Raw genomic sequence first — 25,986 nt, forward strand, 5'->3', positions numbered from 1 at the left:
AATGTTTCAGGGTTAATAAAACACATGGACTTTTATTTGCGTCTCTGTTAGTCTGTGATCTCGTTTGCTAATTGGTCCAGGTGGTTCAATTCTTGCGGCCCCTCTTCTGTGAAATCTGAACTCAACTGCCATATTTTCACCACTCCGCTGCCATCTCCCGCAGCGAGAAGCTGGCTCTGTCTGCTGTTGAACGCTAAACAGTAGATGGGTGTCCGGTCAGAGGTCTGCTGGATAGAAATGGACGGCTTCTGAGAGCTTCTCCCAAAGTCGAACAGCTGCACTTCCCCTTCAGAGCAAAGACAAGTCACGTTATGCCAGCTAGCAGCATGAAAAGTGGCCATTGTTTTCCTGAGGTGCGGTTTTAGCAACGTGCATTATTAATGATCATAGTACAACATGAAATCTGGCACAGAATCCTGACGGCCTCAACAAACAATGATTGCCTTTTTTCTCTCAAAGCTAAAATAGTTTAGTTTTTCCAGCATATGGCAAATATATTTTCATCTTGTGTTAAGAAATGGTGAGATATGTCTAAAGTACAAAACACACTGATCTTTTCAAGGGGAAGAAAACCCCCGATCTCAAGTAATTATATTCAGGAAACCCCTTGAGTTCATCTACTGTGTTCTTCCAGTAACTTTCAGGAGAGTTTTCTCTTTTCTGTTGGTCCTTCAATATAGAGGTGAAACCTTAGTTTCATTGACCGATTATTTCTCTAGACTGAAAAACTGAAGTCGCGTGATAAGACTTGTAGTAATGCACTGCTGACCCAGCAGCACCGTGGTAGAACGTTGGAACGCCAACGGACCTACGGCCTTCTGGTCGCACCGCACCCCCACTCCTCATCCCCCTATGAGTCACGGGTCATGAACTGTCTGGCTCAGTCACCGGGCGCAGGGACAATGGTCTTGCCCCCAGGTGAGGATTAGGCTCAGACGCTTACGCTCCTCTCCGCACGTAGCCAGGTGAGATCATGCATCACATGATGATCTCCCTGCCTCCCGCTCTCCCGGAACTCCCCCCGGTCCTCCACTCCTACACTGCTGGTAGAATAAACAATAAAAGGTGCCAGGAACCAGCACGCGGGAGACTCGCTAGGAACACGGACCTCCGGGCTCCCGCTGCTGGCGATCTCCACCAGATGTTATCTCCGCGTCTCGTCTCGTTCTTACGCTGACCACGTGGGTCGACTACAAAGACTGTTCACTAAGACTGTTGCTGCTGCAGGGAATGCAAATGTGAATCACTCCCTGGACTGAAAAACCCCACCCACAACACTATCAACCACAGCTTTGCATAGCAAGTTCCACCCAAACACTTACTGATTGATTCCCCACCCTGGGACATGGACAATATATACCCCACTAAAAACATTCCCTCCTCACTGGACGCTATGTGTAACAGACTTCCCTCTGAAGATGCCAGCCACAGAGGCAGGCGAAACGTGAGGAACAAGATCTACCAGACCACGGCCACACAGCCTGGAAAACCCACCAGAACCAAGTGATGAGAGTTTAAAATAGTCCCTGATTCTGAGCAGTGCAATCCAAGTGACACTTGTGCCCAATGTCTCAATGACAGCAGCTGCACATCAGTGTTCAGCCAGCAAGTGTCGCCTGGAATGTTAGAGGCCTCCTCCTGGGTTTCCAGGAGCCTCTCATTGCCAGCTAGTCACTGCCTAAAACAAAATTCCAAATGTTGTTTTATGCAAAACACACTAAATTGGGTAGCTCCACACAATTCCTGAAATCAAGCTATGTTCCTGCAAGGACAGAATTGCTAGTTTTGTACAGAATAAATACACTTCTTTGTGCCCAGTTCACCAGGTAGCACAAACATCAGGCTTTATTTACCATGCCTCCATTCTTCAGCCTTGGCCTCAGCAGCCCCAGGCTGGCGTGATCTCTGTCAAAGCTCAGAAGCCAAGCAAGGTAGGCCCTGGTGAGCGTTTGAATGGGCAGCCTCCCAGGAACGCCAGAGCCGTGATGCAGAGGCAAGGAATGGCAAACCACCCCTGAATGACTCTTGCCTTGAAAATGCCAAGCGGGCTCCTATGTCAGCTGTGACTTGACATCACAAAAAAAAACCCTGTTCGTCTTCATGGTCTTGTGTGCAGTCCACACCCTCTGCACTATCCTGTTTTTAAAGCTCCTTCCGCGTCACTTGGAATGGTGGGGCATTATAGAAACAAAAATTAACAAATTAGGCTATTCTTTGGATTATCTGGCCATGCCACCATCTAAAGAGACTTTCCAACTTCTGAAGAGAAGGCTGTTTGACCAGGAACATCAGATCCTACTCGAAAAGGCTTCCAGGACTTGTTCTCCTTTAGCTCTAGGTATCACCTACATTGGTAATAAGGGGGCTCAATACCTGCACCAGATAACCGTGCCCAGGCTCTATAGGAAAGCAATGATGTGTTTTGGCCACGTTGTAATTACCTCCCTTCCATCAGCCGTATCAACAGGGAGATTCACTAAAACCCCTTACCGCCAAAGGCTATGCATATGCAACGGGAATTGTGTTGACTCTATAGACCATATTTTACTTTATTGTCCACTTTACACAGTACCCAGAGTCAAATACTTGTCACCCCTGCTACTCAAAAAAGAGTATGCATCTGACTTGCAAAAGATTACCTTTCTGTTGGACAGCCCCAGTAGTGATGCAAACGATGCAGTCACCAAATTTTTGGATTTGTATATAAAACAGAGCTTTAGGAGCAAATCCTGAACATCAGCCTCTCTACCTGTACATTTATTTTAGCTTCCCTCTACTTGGTTAAGTGGATCTGTGTATATAATGTTGCTATGCCAAGAAAGGTTCTTTGTTGTTAAAAAAAGCTCCTTCCGCTTTAGCACTACCTGTTTCAGCTACTGTTCAAAATTAGTGCACACGATTTCTTTTAGAGTAAACTTTTTAAATTGCTGCTCGAGCTACTGAAACGCCACCAATGTACATTTTTTTCTCCGCACAAATCTCTTTCAAAGGCTATGCTCACTCACCTTCACCAGTAGCAGCTGCAAAAACCAAGGGGCGTACTGGAGACCACCTCACGCTGAACACGTATTTCTTTGACAACTGAATAGAAATCAGCGGTTGCGCTTGTAACATGGAATGCAAATGGATGTGGCCGTCAGTCCCTCCGCTCAAAAACAAATTCCTAGAAATAAGCAAATGCTGAGTCAGAAGACAAGAAATGTTTTTACTTCCTCAAAGAAGTCACCCAGTACTGCCGAACTTTCCTAAGGCCCCTTCCGTACGTGCAAAATAATGCGTTTTCAAACCACTTTCACAACTGTTTGCAAGTGGATGTTGCTATTCCGCACAGCTTCAAAGAGCACTGAAAGCAGTTTCAAAGTGCATTATTCTGCATGTGTGGGATGAGCCTGAGATTCTCTTCTTGCCCATTTAAGAGTCTTAAAACTATAACATCTCTCAACCAAAATTGTTTGCAGACACACAGTCAGAACCTGGAATCAGAGTTGGAAGAGGCCATACTACTACTACTACTACTACTACTACTACTACTACTACTACTACTACTACTACTACTACTACTACAGCAGCAGCAGAAGAAGAAGAAGAAGAGGAAGAAGAAGAGGAGGAGTTTGGATTTATATCCCCCCCCCCTTTCTCTCCTGCAGGAGACTCAAAGGGGCTGACAATCTCCTCTCCCTTCCCCCCTCACAACAAACACCCTGTGAGGTAGGTGGGGCTGAGAGAGCTCCGAAGAACTGTGACTAGCCCAAGGTCACCCAGCTGGCATGTGTGGGAGTGCACAGGCTAATCTGAATTCCCCAGATAAGCCTCCACAGCTCAGGCGGCAGAGCGGGGAATCAAACCCGGTTCCTCCAGATTAGATACACGAGCTCTTGACCTCCTACGCCACTGCTGCTACAGACCACCTACTCCAATCCCCTGCTTAAGCCCCCTGACAAGTGTTCGTCCAGCTGTTTTTTTTCAAGACTGCCAGGGAGGGGGAGCTGACCACTCCCCTAGGTGGCTGGTTTCCCTGCTGAACTACTCTTCATGTAATAAAAAAAACAATTCTTAATTTCCAGCTGGTACCTTTACGCCCATAATTTATACCCATTATTTCAAATCCTGCCCTGACCAGGCTAGCCAGACCCTGTCAGATATCTGAAGCTAAGCAGAGTTGGCCCTGGCTGATATCTGGATGGGAAACTTCCAAGGAATACCAGGAACATAATGAGGAGGCAGGCAGGGAAAACTTTATGGGGTGGCCATAAGTCAACTGTGACTGGATGGCAAAAATATATATATATATTGTGAGTCCTATCTTCCATAACCCTCCTGTAAGTGATAGCCTTTCAAATGCTAAACAGACAAATTCATGGATCCGCTTGACAAATGGTTCAGCTATTTGACAACATGCTACAGTTCGCCTAACTGTAGGAGCAGCAGTGGCGTAGTGGTGAAGAGCAGGTGTGCTCTAACCTGGAGGAACCCAGTTTGATTCCCCGCTCTGCCGCTTGAGCTGTGGAGGCTTATCTGGGGAATTCAGATTAGCCTGTGCACTCCCACACACGCCAGCTGGGTCAGAGCTCTACGGAGCTCTCCCAGCCGCACCTACCTCACAGGGTGTTTGTTGTGAGGGCGGGAAGGGAAAGTAGGTCTCCTGTCACTGGGAGACCACTCTATCTACACCCCACATTTGCAATCCGTAGATCCTACTGGCCCACCTTGCAGGGCTGCCATATGAAACACAAAATGATGTGTGCCACATGCTTTGAAAAATTAAAATTTTATTCCAAAAATGACAGGCAAGAAATATGGTCAGTTACCTACAGCAGTGGCGTAGGAGGTTAAGAGCTCGTGTATCTAATCTGGAGGAACCGGGTTTGATTCCCAGCTCTGCCGCCTGAGCTGTGGAGGCTTATCTGGGGAATTCAGATTCTCCTGGGCACTCCCACACACGCCAGCTGGGTGACCTTGGGCTAGTCACAGCTTCTCGGAGCTCTCTCAGCCCCACCTACCTCACAGGGGGTTTGTTGTGAGGGGGGAAGGGCAAGGAGATTGTCAGCCCCTTTGAGTCTCCTAACAGGAGAGGAAGGGGGGATACAAATCCAACTCTTCTTCTTCTTTAACCCTCCACTGATTCCATTCAAGAAATCACCTGATTCCTGTCTACTTGCCTGTGGAAAGGTGAGCAGCTCACGGCATAGACTGGTCCTCCATGGGGGGAAAAGATGAACTGGGCTGGGGCCTTCAGCGGGAAAGAGCTGCCTTTCTGGAGGACGGCAACCGTCTCGACTGCAGTGGAGCACTTCAGCAAAAAGCCGCCTTCCGTGCCTGTGACAAAGACGCTGGGCTCAAAGTGGGAGAAGGAGAGGGAGGTCACGCCCACAGCCATGTCTCCTCGGGAATGCTGGGAGAAGGAAGGGAGGACATTGTAAGGTTTGGCAGCTGAGGCAAAACCAGCCCCTTACAAACAACCTTCACTAATGTATTGTCGAAGGCTTTCACGGCCGGAATCACTGGGGTGCTGTGTGGTTTCCGGGCTGTATGGCCGTGTTCTAGCAGCATTCTCTCCTGACGTTTCGCCTGCGTCTGTGGCTGGCATCTTCAGAGGATCTGATGATAGGAATGGAAAGCAAGTGGAGTATATATACTGTGAGGTCAAAAGGTGAGGCCCTTTGAATAGAGTAGCCTGGCATGTGAGTCACAAAGAAGTCTGTAGCCTGGGAGTAACAATGAAGATAGCAAGAATGAAGATAGCAAGAATGAAGATAGCACACAAACACAGGACAACTGTAGACAATAGCAATCAAAGGAAACAAAGACCAGGATACTTCTATTCAGATGCATTCACCTATTGACCTTGCTATCTTCATTGTTACTCCCAGGCTACAGACTTTTTTGTGACTCACATACCAGGCTACTCTATTCAGATGGCCTCACCTTTTGACCTCACAGTATATATACTCCACTTGCTTTCCATTCCTACTATCAGATCCTCTGAAGATGGCACCCACAAATGCAGGCGAAAAGTCAGGAGAGAATGCTGCTAGAACACGGCCAGACAGCCCGGAAACTACACAGCACCCCAACCTTCACTAAGAAAGCACGAGGGGAATTCATTTCTTTTCTGGAAAACCAAAACTTGCCACACTATTTCCAGGATGCAGGCTGGAGCCAACAGACATTTCTGCTGGTAAGAAGCAATCTCTATTGGCGGAGCCCAACTTTCTCACCTTCCCAGGGGGTGCTGGTGAAAACCACTTCTCCTTTCCACTTACGGAAGTCCTCCAGTGGACCCAGGCCACGCTCTGGATTGGACAGCTGCCAACCATGCAGTGAGGAATGCAGCGCAATCCTGCTTCATAGTGACAGACTTCTTCTCCTGAACGCCCCCTTTCCACCATGGATGACTGTAGTAGAATGTGGCCTGGACAAATTAACCCTCCCTGTCCCTTGGCTTTGCTAGTTTGGATGGAAGGGGAGCAGTAGCTGTAAATATATACTGGCTGTTGACCTAAGGCAGTGGTGGAGAACCTGTGGCACAGGTGCCAGAGGTGGCACTTAGAGCCCTCTCTGTGGGCACGCGCAAACAGGGTCAAACCTCCCCACACACATATCTAGGCTGGCCTGGGCCACTGGGCTCGATTATTAGCATTAAACCTAAGATCTAATTTTGGGGAAGCAGTGTAGGTAACCCTGTTAAGTGCTGTTAAACCCCACAGATTTTCATGTGAAGAACTAAAGTGTGATCCTTTAACTGGGAGTAAGCTCAGTTGCTGGCAATGGGGCTTGCTTTTGAGTAAACCCTCCTAGGGTCGTGATTCACCCGTTGGGAGAGTTGCACGGTTTCTTCAAAGCAAAGCCACCGACAACCACCAAGCTTGCTCCCGAGTAACGCACGCCTCTGATCCAACCGTTTTTTAAAAACTAAAACCTCAGTATTCAGGTTAAATAGCTGTGTTGGCATTTTGCAATAAATAAGTGGGTTTTGGGTGGCAGTATGGGCACTTGGTCTTAAAAAGGTTCGCCACCACTCACCTAAGGAGATGTGAGGGGAGTTCAGAGTCTCTCTCATCGTTATAAATAACTCTGCTCTTCTCCAAAAGGGAGAAACCCCAAGTCCGTTCAGACTATGCGCCCATTCGGCCAGGCCATTATGTTGCAATCCCTGCAGCTCTTTCACCTTCTTCAGTTTCGTGCTCCTGGGAATTTGCTGCGACACCAAAGCAAAGCCATCGATGACCTTGAGCAGGCCGTCTTTCTCTTCCTGCCACACCAAGATCTTCCCATCTGTGGACACACTCAGGACGTGGAAGGGGTGGCCAAGCTTGCTGGGCTGTATCCAGCCAACCTGACAAAAGAAGCAAGGTGTCAAAGACCACGCGTGGCTAAAGCCCCGGAGGGAGCAAGACCCTGGTGAGAAGTCCAGCCTATGAAGAAACGGCTTTGTAGTGTTTATTTACAGCTTCAGAAGAAGAGAAGAAGAGTTTGGATTTATATCCCCCCTTTCTCTCCTGTAGGAGACTCAAAGGGGCTTACACAGTGGTGGGATCCAAAAATTTTAGCAACAGGTTCCCATGGTGGTGGGGTTCAAACTGTGGCGTAGCGCCAATGGGGCTGGGCGGGGCACGACGGGGGCATGGCCAGGCATTCCAGGGCGGGGCTGTGGCAAGGATGCAGCCGCTGCGCCGGTCCTTGGGCGAGAAACGAATGCACGCACGCACAGGCTGCTACACACGCCGGTGCACCTCCTGCTAGACTGCTTCAAGTTCTGCACGCTACTGCTGATAGGAGGGGCCATAACTAAGGCAAAAATCATGTGGCAAAATCACCAATTAGTAACCCCCTCTCGGCACACACAAATAATTAGTAACCTACTCTCGGGAACCTGTGAGAACCTGCTGGATCCCACCTCTGGGCTTACAATCTCCTTGCCCTTCCCCCCTCACAACAAACACCCTGTGAGGTAGGTGGGGCTGAGAGAGCTCCGAAAAGCTGTGACTAGCCCAAGGTCACCCAGCTGGCGTGTGTGGCAGTGCACAGGCTAATCTGAATTCCCCAGATAAGCCTCCACAGCTCAGGCGGCAGAGCTGGGAATCAAACCCAGCCAGATATTACAACAAAACACAACAAATATATAATGAAATGGATCATAAGCAGAATAAAACAATAAAACAGTCCATTCAGAATGTGTCACTCCTCTTTGGCGGTTCCTAAAAACCTTTTGTAAAAACACCAAGCAAACGTAGCAACATTTAGGGTTATCCCCTCGTCAAACCCAGCTGTTTAAAATAGAGATAACAGTGTTTCTGTCTCTACCCGGAAATTTACCAAGGATAGGTGTCAGGATGGTGTTGTTGGGAGGGGGAGCTCTCTGGAGTGCCTTTTGCTTTTGCAGGAGCAACCCTATCAACTCTGTCTGGCCTTGGAGTTCTTCTGCTGGGACGGGCCTCCAGGCTGGGCTTCTCTTTGACTCTCTGTTCCCGTGTGGGGGTGGGGAGTGTGCTTTCTATATCATCAACTGCTGGGCGACTTTTCACCAGAAACATCTTCCTTCCTGCATGTCTTTTCAATAAAATCCTTGAAAACTTACAAGAGGTTTGTTGTTTGATTGGGGAACTGGCAACAGGATTGATCAAAAAAATCTCAATCCTGTCTCATATTATTGCAGTCAAATATAAGATGTGCTTGTGTTTCGAGAGAACCATCATGACAAGAATAAAGGCCATCATGACAAGAATAAAGGCCATGAGCAGCAGTGGCATAGGAGGTTAAGAGCTCGTGTATCTAATCTGGAGGAACCGGGTTTGATTCCCTGCTCTGCCGCCTGAGCTGTGGAGGCTTATCTGGGGAATTCAGATTAGCCTGGGCACTCCCACAAACGCCAGCTGGGTGACCTTAGGCTAGTCACAGCTTCTCGGAGCTCTCTCAGCCCCACCTACCTCACAGGGTGTTTGTTGTGAGGGGGGAAGGGCAAGGAGATTGTAAGCCCCTTTGAGTCTCCTGCAGGAGAGAAAGGGGGGATATAAATCCAAACTCTTCTTCTTCTTCTTCTTCTTCCCCAGGACTCTTATTAAATCTGTCAATAAGTGTCTTTGTCGGAAGGGCGTTATGCCTCATCGACATGACACTTCTCCCCAGATTTATATGATCCAATTGACTCACATTGCCTGCTTTAAGTCATTCCAAACTCTGGAGTCAACAAGACACAATTTGATTCTGTTTTTATCATGGCTTCTCTCCACATTTCTCATTCTCTGTTTAATTATTAGTTTGGCTTGTCTACAGTCCATCGCCGCCAAGGATTCACTACAGAACACCAAAAGGTCTCAACTTTAATTCCACCCTTTTTCACCAGGGTGAAATAAATGGATCTTTACTTAGGTCATGCAATACGCCCTTGTTGGAATCAAACAATCTAAGCCAGTGGAGGACTGCAGACAGCCAAATCCTGGCTTCAACCGACAGCAACCCTGCATCTAACCTGAAAGCTGCATCTGAAATATATGGGGGAGCTTGGAAGATAGAATGTAAAAATTTCCCCTGTACTCTTTCCAATTTTTTGAATATTATAAGAACATAAGAACATAAGAACTAGCCTGCTGGATCAGACCAGAGTCCATCTAGTCCAGCACTCTGCTACTCACAGTGGCCCACCAGGTGCCTTTGGGAGCTCATGTGCAGGATATGAAAGCAATGGCCTTCTGCTGCTGCTGCTGCTGCTGCTCCTGAGCACCTGGTCTGACCAACACATGGTATCAAACAATGTTAATTGCTGGTTGTTGTAGGTTTTCCGGGCTGTTTGGCCGTGGTCTGGTAGTTCTTGTCCCTAACATTTCGCCTGCATCTGTGGCTGGCATCTTCAGAAGTATATCACAAGTCTGTTACACACTGTGTGACTGGACACAGTGTGTAACAGACTTCTCTCTGTGATACACCTCTGAAGATGCCAACCACAAATGCAGGCGAAACAGCTACCAGACCACAGCCGCACAGCCCGGAAAACCCACAAAAAACAGCTGAATCCGGCCGCTAATGATTTTGTTTTATATAATCTTAAAGCCGTTTCGATGTTCCTCAGCCCCTTTTTCCAATAAAAGGACTTAATCGCATTAGCACTTAATTCAGCCTTTGCGGACGCACTAAGTATAACTTATTACAAGCTAAATTATACTTATTACAACCATTATCCTGGAAAGTGACCACACGATACAGTGACGTAGGTATAAATTTTTTATGGGGTGGGTTGGGGCTGAGGGGGCAGGGCCACGCCCCCCTGCCTATGGGGGCATGACCACACCTCCCCAAGGTCCACCCCCTCAGCTCCGCCCCCGCCAGCCCCCAAATGGAGACAGGGTTGTGCCGGCCCCCACCTGGAGACAGAGGCTCTGACTCCACTGAGGTGGCCAATATTTGTTCAGGGGAGGCAAGATAGCCTTTTGCTCTGGTGGCCTCCCGTCCTTGATTGATCTGGGATTATTCCAAAGGATTGGGGGACAGCTATTGTCATCCCCATTTTTAAAAAAGTCGGTCCCTTCCCATGAGTGTCTGCATGATCATGAACCACACGAGATCAGGGGAAGTTCTCTCCTACTCCAAAGCGCCCGCCTCGCTTTCCTCAGCACCTGATAAACAGGGTCAGTGTGAGTGTCTTCGGTCATGCCTGTTCTCCAGACCAAGGGGTCATCTAGCCGGCTGGTGTCCCACACCAGGACCTCCCCGCTGAAAAGGCCTCCTGAAAGGGACAAAACACATCCATGGAGCAAAGGCAAAAATCTCAGTGCGTAGAATGTTAATGCATCACTACATACTGTGCACAGACTATCCACCTGGTGGAACAGGCTCCCAAAGGAGACCAGGGCCCTCTTGAGGCCTTCAAAGTTTCCGCAGGGCCTGTAAAACGGACCTGTTCCACCAGGCTTTTGGCCAGCCGGGATAGCCATGTCATCCAGGACCCCTGTGGATGGGGTTGGGGGGGAGGAACTGTCGCCAATTGATTGTTTTAAATTATAGGATGGAACTACTGTTTTATATATTACATTCATTGTATGTCTTTAATTATGATGTACAACGCCCTAGGTTCAACTACAGGGAGGGCGGTCCTAAAGCAATTAGAAGGAAAGCCGTAATGGAAGAAGGTAAGAGGAAGGAAGGAACAGTCATTTGAAATTTGGAAGGAAATAGCCGAAGAGGAAGGAAGGAAGGATGGATGGATGGATGGATTAGATGGATTAGATGGATGGATGGATGGATGGATGGATTAGATGGATTAGATGGATTAGATGGATGGATGGATGGATGGATGGATGGATGGATTAGATGGATGGATTAGATGGATTGGATGGATGGATGGATGGATGGATGGATGGATTAGATGGATGGATGGATGGATGGATGGATTAGATGGATGGATGGATGGATGGATGGATGGATGGATGGATGGATGGATGGATGGATGGATGGATGGATGGATGGATGGATGATTGGGTGATTGGATGATTGGATGGATGGATGGATGGATGGATGGATGGATGGATGGATGGATGGATGGATGGATGGATGGATGGATGGATGGATGGATGGATGGATGGATGGATGGATGGATGGATGGATGGATGGATGGATTATTCTGCACCCTGCTGATCTGATAACTCTGAAACATCCTTCTGCAAGAGAACGTGATGAAAGTTCCCTCCATAAGCTGAGCAGAGGTTCAAACCCAATATTTTGTCCAGTGCATCACAGGACCCAAGAGGCATGCCCTTCAGCTGAATATTCACCCTTCTTTTTAAAATAAAAAATGACAAATTGCCAGCTCTCGGGACTGGAAATAAAAGTGTGTGTGTGTTTGTATGGCTGGGATGGCTGCATATCAGCTATTTCTCCCCATTACCCTGGTCATGTTCTTCTTCTTCCTCCTCTGTAGGTTATTTCCCCAACACCCTCTTCACCATAATAGTCCATCCCCACAATTGCTTACAGCTGCAAGATGCTGGTTCTTGCTGGAGCAATAAAGGAGGGGATGCACCAGAGAAAAGGAGCAAATCCAGTTACAGGCAATACAATGCGAATGAATGAAACAGGAAAAAAGAGGTTCAGCTACCAGCTATCAGCGAAGGCTGCTGCGGGTGGAAGGCCAGACACATCACAGAACTGGGGATTTCCACCACGAGGTCAGGCCGATTGGGGTTCAGCCCCCTGCGATCCAGGTTCCAGGTGCAGACGTATGATTTCTCTGTGCTCCAGTTTCCATCTTCCATTCTGAAAGAAAGAGGGGAGGTGGCCGAATGGGTCGCCTACAGCTCTATGTCCAACTGGACTGGACAACTTCAGCTGAAGGGGGTCATCAGAACAGGGATCTGGCTTCTCTAAACAATCTGGGGTTGGCCATTTTCCTGCCAAGTTTAGGAGGCACAGAGAGGGGCAATTATAACTGATCTGTTAAGGAGAGCACCACTCTTATCCTGGAGGGAAAAAATGATCGATTCCCCAATCCACGGTGAGATCCACAGGCTGTGAATCCCAAGGGGTTTCAACAGGACTTACTTCCAAGTATGACATACTTGCCAGTTAAGGGCTGATCAGTTCATTGCTTAGATCAGGGGTGGGCAATTATTTTTTTCCATGGGGCCGCATAAGAAACAGAAAATGTTGTGGAGGGCCGGGCCCTCCTCCCGTCCAGAGGGGGCGTGCTCAGGTCAGCCCTTCCCGCTCCTTGCCCTTCGGCGGCAGTTCGCATAGCAACGGTCACTTGCTCTCGCCACCCTCCCCACCTTTTCCTCTCATGGCGCTTGCGCAATGTGGCGGAGCTCCGAGGGTGGGGAGAGAACTACAGCTTTTTAAAAACTCTCTCGCGATCCTCCCCATCTGTTCCTGACACCGCGCCTGCGTAAGAAGGCTCCCAAGAGGGGGAAGTGCGCACGCACACGTGAATGACCGAGAGAGGCTTTTTAAAAAATAATCCCAGTCTCACGCTGCTTCTCCCGGCTGCCATTATGACGACAGGTTCTTCTAAAGCAGGGGCCAGTCAGGGTCAACTGGCGGGCCGAATGTGGCCCGCGGGCCGTATAATGCCCAGGTCTGGCTTAGATTATTTCTACTGGGGAGAGGTTCCATTACTGTAATTACGAATGAAAACAAAATATCAATGCTGGCCTCTCCTTCTAACAATATTTCAGAAATGTGAATTCCTCACCATTCCTAATATTGATAATTGTGTGACATCAAGTTGCAACTAACTCCTGGCACAACGGAGCAGATGTTGAGTCAGATCCTTGTTCAACGTTGTCTACTCCAACTAGCAGATGCTCTTCAGGGTCTCAGCCAGAGAGGAGGCTTCAGCAGCCCGGCTAAATGGCATCCTTTAACTGGAAATGCCAGGAATCGGACCTGGGAACCTCTGCACATGCACAGCCACTAAGCTGCATACTCACCTGCCATAGGAACACGCAATGACTGCCCCAGTGGCATTCCAGGACACGCTCGTGACTTGCAGCTTCTGTTCTTTGGCCTCAGGATAGGTTAGACTGTGCAGGCAAGAAACCTACAAAAAGCCAAACTGCTACAGAGTCAGAGAAATGAATGAACAAGGTCCCTGAATATGTCAACAAGGCCACTGGAAAGAGGGGCTTGTCAAACCTCCCCAGCCCAGTTATAGATCCCAACTAGCAGGGCCCGGCCACGTGTTGCTGTGACTTATTGTGGTGAAATGGGAAAGGAACAGTAGCAGCAAATCAATTGCAGAGGCCAGCAGTACGTGCTCATGCAAACACGCAGCCTGATACTGTGCAATGTCAGTGATGTGTGTGCCCACATTCCTTGGGGGGGGGGGGAATGGAAAGGCACCCCTCCCACACATTTAGGCTGGCTGGTCATGATCCTTTACCTGGGAGTAAGTTTGGGTGTCGCTTCTGAGGAAACCCTCTGAGAGGCGCGACACAGCCATTCAAAGTATGTCACGGTTGCTGTACCGAGCTTACTCCTGAGTAATGTGTGCCTGGTTTTCTTAACTGTAACCGCAGAATTCAGGGAATCTAGGGTGCCTGGCCCTTGCATGTCGCCCCTCACTCTCTTCCCTCCCTCACTTCTCTTCCCTTGCATGCCACCCCTCCCCCTCCCTCCCTTCCCTTTCCCTCCTTCACCATGGAGCGCTAGGAAAAAGGCGTCTTACCTGGGCCAGGTGTGAAATTTCATATATATGAACATCTAAAAACACTCTCACCTGGCTGACTATAGTGGCTTGGAATTTTCAGAGGAATTGGCCCAGCAGTTACTGAGCTATACTGTCATCAACAAATACGCGGTTAGCTTTTTATATATACAGATGTTTCCTGGATAGGAAACCTTCAGGATGGCAGCCTGCAGGCAGAGCAGTGTGCAGTGTCCACTGCAAAGAGAATACCAGGGTGGGGTGGGGGTGTCTCAGAGCGCATTTCTGAACGACAGCTTCTCCAAGGTGAGAGATGATCACCTGGACCAGCTTGTATTGAATTCATTACAGGGAACAGCTCTCTAGTGAACAGTCTCCATGTCTGTGGAGAGAAAGCCACTGTAGCTGTCTGGCAAGGAGCAGCAGTGGCGTAGGAGGTTAAGAGCTCGTGTATCTAATCTGGAGGAACCAGGTTTGATTCCCCGCTCTGCCGCCTGAGCTGTGGAGGCTTATCTGGGGAATTCAGGTTAGTCTGTGCACTCCCACACACGCCAGCTGGGTGACCTTGGGCTAGTCACAGCTTCTCGGAGCACTCTCAGCCCCACCCACCTCACAGGGTGTTTGTTGTGAGGGGGGAAGGGCAAGGAGACTGTAAGCCCCTTTGAGTCTCCTGCAGGAGAGAAAGGGGGGATATAAATCCAAACTCTTCTCTTCTTCTTCTTCTTCTTCTGGGTTGGCAGTCCTGACAAAGGCTAACTCAGCTCAAGGGCAGGAGAACTGCAGAGGAACTGAACAAGCACAGCTGGCTGGATAAAACCATGGAAGAAACAGCAGCAGAAGCAGGGAACTGTCTCACTTGGTCATCAGCGGCTCCCTGTGAGCAGAGAGCCCACTTTCTGCAATCTTGGCAGTGGATGCAACCAGGGACCTGTGACACGAAAGCTACCGAGCCACAGCCACTCCTGAAGAAGTCAACAAGGAGACGTGGGCACAGGAGTGGGCACATGGCAGTCTCAGAAGATCCCAGGCTTGGAGGGGGTCACTGGGAAATTAAAAACAAATCCCCATGGGCTCACATGAGTGGGCATTTGTCAAGAACTTATACAGGTGGCCTGAGTGCACAAGGAAGAATATGACACCTGAATGTGCAGTCTGAATGTTGACAGCATTAAAACACAGGTGGTACGGTGAAGGAGAACCTAAGGCAGCCATTCTCAACCAGGGTTCCGTGGTACCCTGGGGTGCCGTGAGCATGTCCCAGGGGTACCATGGCAACACTACTGCGCCCCCCCCCCTCTCATTTTTGTGGTGTCTCCCACCAGCCAGCAAGGACATGGAGCTGGCCCATGGGGCAGGGCCTGCCACAAGGTCAGCAGCCACCACCACCCCCAGTGCTTCCCTTGGACAGATTTATGGAGGAGAAGTCGATCTATGGCTGCCAATCTTGATCCTCCTTGATCTCAGATTGCAGATGCCTTAGCAGACCAGGTGCTCAGGAGCAGCAGCAGCAGAAGGCCCTTGCTTTCACATCCTGCATGTGAGCTCCCAAAGGCACCTGGTGGGCCACTGCGAGTAGCAGAGTGCTGGACTAGATGGAGTCTGGTCTGACCCAGCAGGCTCCTTCTTATGTTCTTATGTTCACCCTGGGAGGGGAAGGTGGAGGGTGGCGGCAGGGGTACCGTGAGATATGAAGAGTGAGGTCAAGGGTACTCTGACCTCGAAAAGGTTGGGAAACACTGACCTAAGGAAATCCATGCTGGATCAGACCTGAGGTCCACCAAGTCTATTTATTTTTTTAGTGGTTCCACTTGATATACCACCCACCCCTGGAGTGCTCTGAGAGGTGTACAATAACACACTAAAACCTCATAATATAAAACGCCATAAAATACTGTAAAACTATATTTTTTTTAAATGGATAAAAAATACACAGAAATCTACAGAATCATGTCCTATACAGTGGCCAGCCAGTTCTTGTAGAGGTCCAATAACAGGCCACAGAGGTCAAGGTCTTTCCCCGATGTTGCCTCCCAGCACTGGTATTCACAGGTTGACTGCCTCTGAACATGGAGGTTCACTTTAGTCACCATGGCTAGTGGCCACTGATAGGCCTATCCCCCCATTAATCTGTCCATTCCCCTTTTAAAGAGATATTTAAGGACATAATCCTTAATCAGATTCACTATTTTGGCTATAATGCAGGTGAGGTGGGGAGCCTCCACCTCCCTTAGCATCACTTCACCAATCAAATTAGCAGACTCATTTTTTTCCTCCGAGGAACTCAAGGCTGTGTAAACCGTTCTCCTTGCCCCATTTTATCCACCACGATCCTAAGAGGTGGGCAAAGCTGAGAAAGACAGCGAATGGCCTAAGACTGTGGTGGCGAACCTTTGGCACTCCAGATGTTATGGACTACAATTCCCATCAACCCCTCCCAGCATGGCCAATTGGCTATGCTGGCAGGGGCTGATTGGAATTGTAGTCCATAACATCTGGAGTGCCAAAGGTTCGCCATCACTGGACTAAGACATAGGTGTCAAACTCGCGGCCCTCCAGATGTTATGGTCTACCAGTTCCCATCATCCCCTGCCAGCATCATGTTGGCAGGGGATGATGGGAGCTGTAGTCCATAACATCTGGAGGGCCATGAGTTTGACACCTGTGGCCTAAGAGGTCAGCAACAGGCTTCCCAGCAGATCACCCATTTGAATCCAGTGCTGATTCTGATACTCTTCACCACCACACAACAGTTCTCCATCTGCCCTTTGCCATCCTGGAGGTAAAGCTTAGAAAAAAATGAACAGGGGCTGGAACAAGAGATCCCACAGGAGCCCCCAAATCAATCCTGTTTCCTTTTGTCCATCCCGTCTTCCCACACAAGAACACCCGGGTGGGGGAAAAGACCTTATCCTGCTTGGGCCCAGCCACAGAGGGGATTGCCTCTCCGTGACCTGTCCTCACTTGCAGAGGGAGACCCCAGGGCAGTGATGGCAAACTTTTTTAAGACCGAGTGCCCAAATTGCAACCCAAAACCCACTGATTTATCGCAAAGTGCCAACGCGGCAATTTAACCTAAATAACCCCCTCAAGCAGGGGCAAGCCTGCTGTAGCCTCCAGCAAGTCCCACGTGTGCCACTCTGCACCTCTCTAGCATATCTGCTGCCTCACACCCCCGCACCCCCCCTCCCCAGGCAGCAGCCACCTGGAGCACAGGCACCAGGCCCACCAGCCGAGTCCTCCCTGCTTGCTGAGGTGCATGCACATCAAGTCCAGTGGCCCAGGCCAGCCTAGATATGTGGGGGGGGGGAGATCCCCCCCACATGACGTGCCGACAGAAAGGGCTCTGAGTGCCACCTCTGGCACCCGTGCCATAGGTTCACCACCACTGCCCCAGGGGATTGGGAGCAGGGAGTGTCAACGCTTTCTTCTAAGGAGAAGCAAACTGCTTCAGCAGGACAGAGAGAGGAGACAGCAACCTCAGAGATCAGCTCCGCCCACAGCTTTGACAGGACTTTACCGATTCATTCTGGTCCAGCCAATTCACTTCAAAGCCATCGAAGGCGTGGCTCCTCCAGTTCTTGTTGAGTTCCCTGATGACAACTTCTTCCACGTTCTGCAGGAACGAGAGCAGGCTCCCGTAATCCACAGATGCCGCCAACTGAAGCCCCGTGGCTTGGGGGTTCTCTTCATCCGTGTCGGTCTGCACGCCGGCATCTTGGAAGCTGCAGGACTGAGTCACAGCTTCTCTTGTGGAGATCACCCCCGTCTGGATGCTCTTCTAGGAAAGTGAGCATTAGAACATCCATGAAACATTTCCCCTTTCTGAATGCAAAAAATATTATCTTACAGAGGGTTTCACTTTTTCCAAATGTACGGCATGAAAAAGTCTGAGGACATTCTTAATTTTTCTAGCAGAAATTTCCAATTGGAAAATTTTCAGGAGTACTATAAAGTGTTTATACCAGCAGTGGCATAGTGGTTAAGAGCAGGCGCATTCTAATCTGGAGGAACCAGGTTTGATTCCCCGCTCTGCCGCTTGAGCTGTGGAGGCTTATCTGGGGAATTCAGATTAGTCTGCGCACTCCCAGACACGCCAGCTGGGTGACTTTGGGCTAGTCACAGTTCTTTGGAGCTCTCTCAGCCCCACCTACCTCACAGGGTGTTTGTTGTGAGGGGGGAAGGACAAGGAGATTGTAAGCCCCTTTGAGTCTCCTATAGGAGAGAAAGGGGGAATATAAATCCAAATTCTTCTTCTTCTTTATACTGTGAATGCGTACAATGTTTTCAAGATGGGCTTTTTTTGTATAAATGTGGCAACAACCTTTGGCAACAATTAATAAATGCTAAAGTGTTTAATGATGATACATTATTAAAGGGTTCAGTCTTTTTCATTTTATAAAGTTCAGCTTAATATCCAACTATACTGATAATCATACCAACTTTGTGATTCTATCAGGGGGTTTCTATTTAAGTAATACCCTTGCTTTGTTTACTACCGAATTGATTTTCTACCTTCAACTAATTTCCCCCGTCTCTGATGGCAAAAATTAAATATACCAGGACTATGATAGGACATGGCTCAATAGTGTGCATACTTGCAATTTTTCTTTTAGAAAACAAAAATATTTCAACTATTAAATTTCATGAGTATGCCAAATACTACAATTGCATATGCTAACCAATTTATAAATGATTTATTTATTTAAGGTCATTAGACAGCAGAAGTTTATGTTTGATTCCAAAAGTTTCTATTTTCCCATGGCTTCAACATTTCCAGAAATGGTACAACTCATTGTTTTTATGTTACCCTGTGACCCAAGGAGTTCAGAGCGCCTTACAAGTTTGTCCTCATTTTATCCTCAAACAACAACCCTAAAAGACAGATTAGGCTGACGTCCCCTTGAGAGTTCCATGGATAAGGGAGGATTTGAGTTGCATGGTGGCCTCTGATCCTGGGACAGGCCTAGTTGTCCAGTAGCTGTTGCAGAGCCTGGCAAGATCGGCCCAAACCGCTTCTGTGTTTCACTTAAAACCTCCAGATATATCTATCTACTCAGTGGTGGGATCCAAAAATTTTAGTAACAGGTTCCCATGGTGGTGGGATTCAAACGGTGGCGTAGCGCTAATGGGGCTGGGCAGGGCATGACGGGGGCATGGCCGGGCATTCCAGGGGCGGGGCATTAATAATTTCTCTGTTACTGTAAAAAACTCTTACTGTAAAAAAAAAAGTTCCTAATTTCCAGCTGGTATCTTTCTGTCCATAATTTAAACTCATTATAGCAAGTCCTATCGTCTACTGCCAACAGAAACAACGACTTCTCCTCTAATTGACTGCCTGTCAAATACTTAATACTCTCAAATACTAAATTTTGTTTCTAGAAATCAAAAGAAGGAGACTTTCCTTAAACAAGGAACTTTACCATATTTCTGAAACATGTTTTTAAAACAGCTCAACAGGGAGAATTCTCCCGTTTTCTACCTTCGCTAACCAGCCACATAGGAAACGACAGGACTTTATGATTTTTGGACCTAATGGAATTTCTAACGGAAAAGCAGGCCCAATGAGTAACCCCCTCTCAGCACACACAAATAATTAGGAACCCACTCTTGGGAACTGGTGAGAACCTGCTGGATCCCACCTCTGTATCTACTCCTCAGTTCTGCTCTTTATACTTATTAGCTATCTGAGTGTGTGGGCAGGGGGAGAGCCTAAACATCTAATGGAGTGCCAACTAGTCCTTTAAACTGGAATTCTTCGGCCCATTCATATGCATCGTGGAGGAAAGAGCTTGAATGCAGTTCCTCGGGAATGAAAGGCACCTTTACGAGAGGCCAAAGCCCCGTCCTTCCTTCTCTCCGGTGTTTTCATTTGCAAACTGCAGAGGCATTCTTCACCTGCATTGCTTTGCTTGCACCAGAGTTTCAATGGTGTCCTGGAAAACAGGCAGAACTGAGAACCTATTCCAATGCACCTGAGCAAAAATCAAGCACAAAGTCCCAGCAAAGCAGATGGGTCCAGAAAAGGTGCCTTTCCCTTATTCGTCCAAACCTTCCCTATTCCAGAAGATGGGAGTTCCATTGACGGTTATCGTAACGAAGAAACTGAGAAACTGGTTATCGTAATTCAGAAATTGACTTGGATTTACCTAATGCTGTGCAGGAAACGTGTGAACTGTTGGTCCCTTTGGCAGCCAACCTGGCTGGAAAAGCAGGATATTTTATTTATTTTATTTTATTTATTTGATATACCGCCCCATCCCCAGAGGGCTCTGGGCGGTGTACAACATAAAATGGTATCCATAAAATCATTAAAACATAATTATCATAAATGTCATTTAAAAACAGCGAATATTTCCTAACCTGGGCATCCCACGAACGCCAGTGCTTAACCATAAACTAAATCTCTCCCAGGAAAAGAGGAGAGAGGGGAGATGATAAAACCCGACGATATTAGGGACTCACATGGAACGAAGACCCATATGGAACAGGATATGAAATATAATGAATTAAACGTTGCAACTGCTATACAGGTCTGACCAAAAGTCTACTTAAGCCAAGCGCCCCGTTGCTCCTTGTAATCCATAAGCCAAGCAAGGCGGTAGGGCCTTTTCCTGATTCCCCACCCCCAACAAATAGCATCCACAGGTAGACTGCCCCTGCACACGGAGGCTCCGCTATTAGCTGTTAAGATTCCCGGCAGCAGCGCAGCCTGACCCGCCTCGCTCTCTTTTCCCCCCGCTCTCACCTCCTCGCAGCGGGCTCCCCAGCCTTTCCTCCAAACGGACTCCACGTCGACCCCGCTCACAGCGGAGTCCCCCAGCATCCCTACCCGCGGCTTCTACGGAAAGAAGCGCCCGGCGTAGGCCCGGTTACCATAGCAACCAAAGCACCCGCTCGAGCCGGAACCCAGCGGCCCTTTGAAATTGCGTCACCACACAGCGACGCCGCGAGGGAAACGAGGCAGTAGTCGCCATGAGCCCTAAGGGACACGAATCCACGTGGGTTTTGCCCTTGGGCGCCATCTTTACTATGGGCGCTCATTTGGTCTTCCACCGTCGGCGGCCACCCGTCGCTTTATCTACTGGGGGAGGGGGTTGTGCTTTTCAGAAGGGGTGCTAAATTTAACTAACCTCGGAACGAGGGAGATATCCCCGCTGTTTTGAGCTATAGGCCAGGCGTTGGGAGGATGCCAGCAATAAAGATGGCGACCGTGGTGGCGTCTCTGATGGCGTCGAAGCAAATGGCGCACGAGAGAGCAATCCTTGTTAGAAGCCACATAAGGGCACGAATAGACAATGTGCTTTTCTGCGGGACCGAGGAGACGCACACGCTCCAGCCATTTCTGTTTTTCCAAGGATAGTGACCATTTTCTGGTCATCAGTTTTAATTTGCCTTTTTTGAGAAATGCTTTTTCCTTCTATATGCATTCATCTGCTGCATCACCCCTCAGCAAGTGTTTTCCGAGGTGGCTTACCACAAATTATACAAGTGTATAAATGTAAATGCAGATTCTCTAAAAAAAAGCCAATACAGTCGAAAACCAACAAGTAAACTAATAGTAAAAAAATTAGCAGAAAAAACAAGTCAACATAAAAATCAGTATGGCAACCAAAACACACACCCTTAACAAAAAGTGAGTATCAGACTATGATCTGGGGGACCAGGTTCAAATGCCGCTACCAGGGAAGCTTCCTGGGTCACCTTGGGATAGTCACACCCTTGACCTAACCTACCTTAAAGGGTTGTAAGAATGAACTGGAGGAGGGGAGGATGTAAGTTGATTTGGGTTCCTAACTGGGGGGAAAGGCAGGATATGGGGATCTTGTTACCGCCAGGAAAATATGATGGAAAGATTTATAGAAATATGGCAACCTTTGATGCAATTTCTTCAATCAAGAGAGGAATATAAGAATGTAAATATATATCTACAGTGTTGATCTAAAGAAAAGAAGATTATAAGGAATTAAGTATATAAGAAAATATGATAATTAGCTTAATGTAAATATAACTCCCAAGAAATACGGATTATTAAACAGAAATGAGGCTAAGGGGAGGTCCTTCTTAATTTCTCCTTGATTCCTGTACTTTATATATACACTTTTTTTCTTTTTCTCCTTTTCCTAATTATCTAAACGTGATGTTTTTTTCTTTCTTTTCTTTTCTTTCTCTTTTTCGGGGGGGGCTATCGGGGTGGTATACTTTTTCATATTATCTTTGCTATAACTTTATAAATTCCAGTTTTGCTTTATTTATAACTTTTCCACAAATATTCTAGAAAGAAAATGTATAGCTGAATTGTAATTGTAAAATGTGGAATCCGTATTAATTGGAATATGCAAATTTACTAATAAAAATTATTTTTTAAAAAATATTTTCCTGAGCCTATCGCTGAACTAAACTGGCTGAGGACCAGAGCAAAGAGACCAGTGTTATCCGAATGTCTTCATGGGGCCTGGAAAGGACGTGTATATGTGGTTGTGCCAATGTTTTACATGGTTTTCCTCTCGCTTTATCCCTTTTTAAGATTTAATGTAAGCCCCTCAGTATTGGATTTATTGTTTGCCCAATGTTTAGGCTTATATCTTAGCTAGGCTTTCCAGTTGATTCAAGGTTTGTTAATGCTAGGTTAGGACATTTCGCTTATGCTCTTTTATTGTAAGTTCGTTAAAATTAGGAAATGTTATTTTTGATGTTTGTATCTGTTAGTAAAAAGCAATACCTTGTAGCAGCTGATATTAAGACCCAAGGAAGCTAGTCTTAGAATTCAGCTTGGGCCAACACCCGGTAAATCTCTTTAGCGAAAGACCCCTTTGGAATTACAAATTGAATCTGATGACGGCACCCCAGATATCCCAGCCGTTGAAGAACGTGCCAAGATTACCATTGGACCATTTGAACTTTCTTTTGTTGCGGGACTGAGGCTAGGGAGCCTCAGGACATAACTCAAGGAAGCAGTCCATCTGATAACCAGATGCCTGGGTACGTTAACAGCCTCACCCAGTTTTATGAATGGACACTCTCCGCTCCCTGTTTCAGCACTTTCGTAAAGTCTCGCAGGAAGACGCCTGACAGCAAGATCTCATGGTCCCATTCACAAAGTTGTAATTGTACCTTTTATTTTATGTGTTGATGTTTTCTTTATTGTTGTAAGGTAAGGGACCTGCCCCCTTACCTGCCCCTTTGCCCCCTTTGATCTTTGTGTATAAAAGTTCTTGTGCTTGGCCACGAGGGCACGATTCCCCTGCCTGAGCTGTAGCCACCACTTTCGAATAAAATATTATGTTTTTGAAGAACACCGGCTTCCTGCGCCTCACTACATTGCCTCAGCAGCGGTAACAACCTGAGGGGCCATCCCTGGAAAGGCCCTGCTCTAGCAGGCTCTCATCTAGCCCCAAAACAGCTCTTCAGGGTTCAGACCTCAATCCAAATCTTTAGCAGTGTCATCCTAAAAGTTATACCCTCCTAAACCCACTGAAGTCAGTGGCTTTCTTAAGTCTGCCAACTGCAGTCTGAGAAATTCTAGAGATTTGGAAGTAGCATACCAACAAAGTGATGCTATACAGTCCACCGTCTGGAGCTGATTTTTTTTCTCCAGGTGAACTAATCTCTGTAGTCTGCAGATCAGTTTTAATTCCAGGAGAATTCCTGGAGCCCTACAACCGCTTCAGGATAGCACTGTGGAAGTCAGATCTCCAGACCATAAATGGATGCATCTTGGTATTAGGGCATATGCATGTAAATGTGTACATACTGCTTCTGGGGTTGCCAATCTCCAGATAGTGGCTGACGATCTCCTGGGATTACAACTGATTTCCAGGTAACAGAGGTTCACCTGGAGAAAATGGCTGTTTGGGAAGGTGGGTTCAGTGGCATTATACTCACTGAAGACTCTCTTTAGGTGCCACCTCAAAATATTCCCGATATTACCCAACCTGAGCTGGCAACCTTTCCTCACTGCCTGCTGGTGTACAGAAGTTAAATCAAGGTGCATATACCTGCTCTGCCATGGAAGTTTGCTGGGTCAGTCACTCTCTTTGGTTAACCTAACCCAGTGATGGCGAACCTTTTTGAGACCGAGTGCCCAAACTGCAACCCAAAACCAATTATTTATCGCAAAGTGCCAACACGGCAATTTAACCTGAATGCTGAGGTTTTAGTTAAGAAAAAATGGTTGGCTCTGAGGCATGTATTACTTGGGAGTAAGCTTGGTGGTAGTTGTTGGCTTTGCTTGATGCAACCATGCAACTCTTTGAATGGGTGAATCACGACCCTAGGAGGGTTTACTCAGAAGCAGGCCACATTACCAGCAACTGAGCTTACTCCCAGATAAAAGATCGCACTTCAGTTCTTTGCATGAAAAGCAGTGGGGTTTAACAGTGCTTAACAGGGTTACCTATACTGCTTCCCCAAAACTAGGTCTTAAGTTTAATGCTAATAATCGAGCCCAGCGGCCCAGGTGAGCCTAGATATGAGTGTGTGGGGGGGGGGGCAATTTCTCCCCCACATGATGAACTCTGTTTGTGTGTGCCCACAGAGAGGGCTCTGAGTGCCATCTCTGGCACCCGTGCCATAGGTTCGCCATCACTGACCTAACCTATCTCACAGGGTTGTTGTTGTGATGGTAAATCTGAGGAATATTGAAACCTGAACTGCGTCACTATTAAGGAGAACAATAGGGTCTAAATATATATTGAATGCATTGTAAAACCTGACCTGGATAGGCCAGGCTAGCCTGAACTCATCAGAACTCAAAAGTTAAACAGGGTGAGACCTGGTTAGTATTTGAATGGAAGACCACCAAGAATGGAAGACCACAAGGGTTGCTACACAGAGACAGACAATAGTAGACCACCTCTGACCATGCTTTGCCTTGAAATCCCTACAGGACACCATAAACCAGCTGTGACTGTTACTGCACCTCTGCGAATACGTGCATAGGTTCAGATTAACCTGAGGAATTAGCTTGCGTGTTTGTGCAGGGTGTGGTAAACCAGGATATTTTACCTTAAAAGATGGCTGTAAACAACAAGTCTTCAATAGGAAAGGATGACAGAGAACTAACTTAAAAAGAATATAAAGTTTGTTGAGGGATTTGGTACAGTAATGGGGGGTGGGGGGAGGAATTAATCCTAAGTAACCACTACAAGTACTAGGTCAAGGCACAGACAGATCCCTTATCCCAATTAATATAGTAACAACAATCAAACATTCGGCAGAGCTACTCCAGTTTGGAGCAGGAGTTAAAGGTGTACATGTGGGGGAAACGGGAATAGGACAGAGGTGGGATCCAGCAGGTTCTCACAGGTTCCCAAGAGTAGGTTACTAATTATTTGTGTGTGCTGAGAGGGGTTACTCATTGGTGATTTTGCCACGTGATTTTTGCCTTAGTTACGCCCCTCCTCTCAGCAGTAGCGCGCAGAACTGGAAGCAGTCTAGCAGGAGGTGCACCGGCGTGCGTAGCAGCCTGCGCCTGCGTGCATTCGTTTCCTGCCCAAGGACCGGCGCAGCGGCTGCGTCCTTGCCACAGCCCCGCCCAGGAATGCCCCGCCTCCAGAATGCTCAGCCACGCCCCCATCGTGCCCTGCCCAGTCCCATTGGCGCTACGCCACAGTTTGAATCCCACCACCATGGGAACCTGTTACTAAAATTTTTGGATCCCACCACTGGAATAGGAGAAAGAAAAAGTGAAAACAGTTGGAACAGAAGTTCCAGAGCAGAGAAGAGCAAAATGTCAGTGGCTTGGGAAATAAGGAAGGGGGATCAAGAGTAAGAGCAAAGATTACCTGGCCAATCTGCAAAGTCTCTATTGCAGTTCATCTGGTATCCAGAATCAGACTCCCGTTACTGGCTCT

General features: G+C 47.7%; 1 protein-coding gene across 1 annotated transcript; it reads right to left on the bottom strand.

The window, feature by feature from the left end:
• Positions 1 to 4: 4 nt before the first annotated feature.
• On the bottom strand, positions 5 to 21,039 carry DYNC2I2 (dynein 2 intermediate chain 2). Its single transcript, XM_048512220.1, has 9 exons — positions 20,880 to 21,039; positions 17,652 to 17,912; positions 13,419 to 13,528; positions 12,089 to 12,246; positions 10,611 to 10,720; positions 7,169 to 7,336; positions 5,160 to 5,392; positions 3,006 to 3,163; positions 5 to 286 (listed from the first exon to the last, which is right to left on the bottom strand). The coding sequence occupies exons 1-9, from the start codon at positions 20,955 to 20,957 to the stop codon at positions 48 to 50; spliced, it is 1,515 nt and encodes a 504-aa protein (XP_048368177.1). The 5' UTR covers positions 20,958 to 21,039; the 3' UTR covers positions 5 to 47.
• Positions 21,040 to 25,986: the final 4,947 nt, after the last annotated feature.

Source organism: Sphaerodactylus townsendi, linkage group LG12 (assembly GCF_021028975.2).
Source record: "Sphaerodactylus townsendi isolate TG3544 linkage group LG12, MPM_Stown_v2.3, whole genome shotgun sequence".
NCBI classification, from domain to species: Eukaryota; Metazoa; Chordata; class Lepidosauria; order Squamata; family Sphaerodactylidae; genus Sphaerodactylus; species Sphaerodactylus townsendi.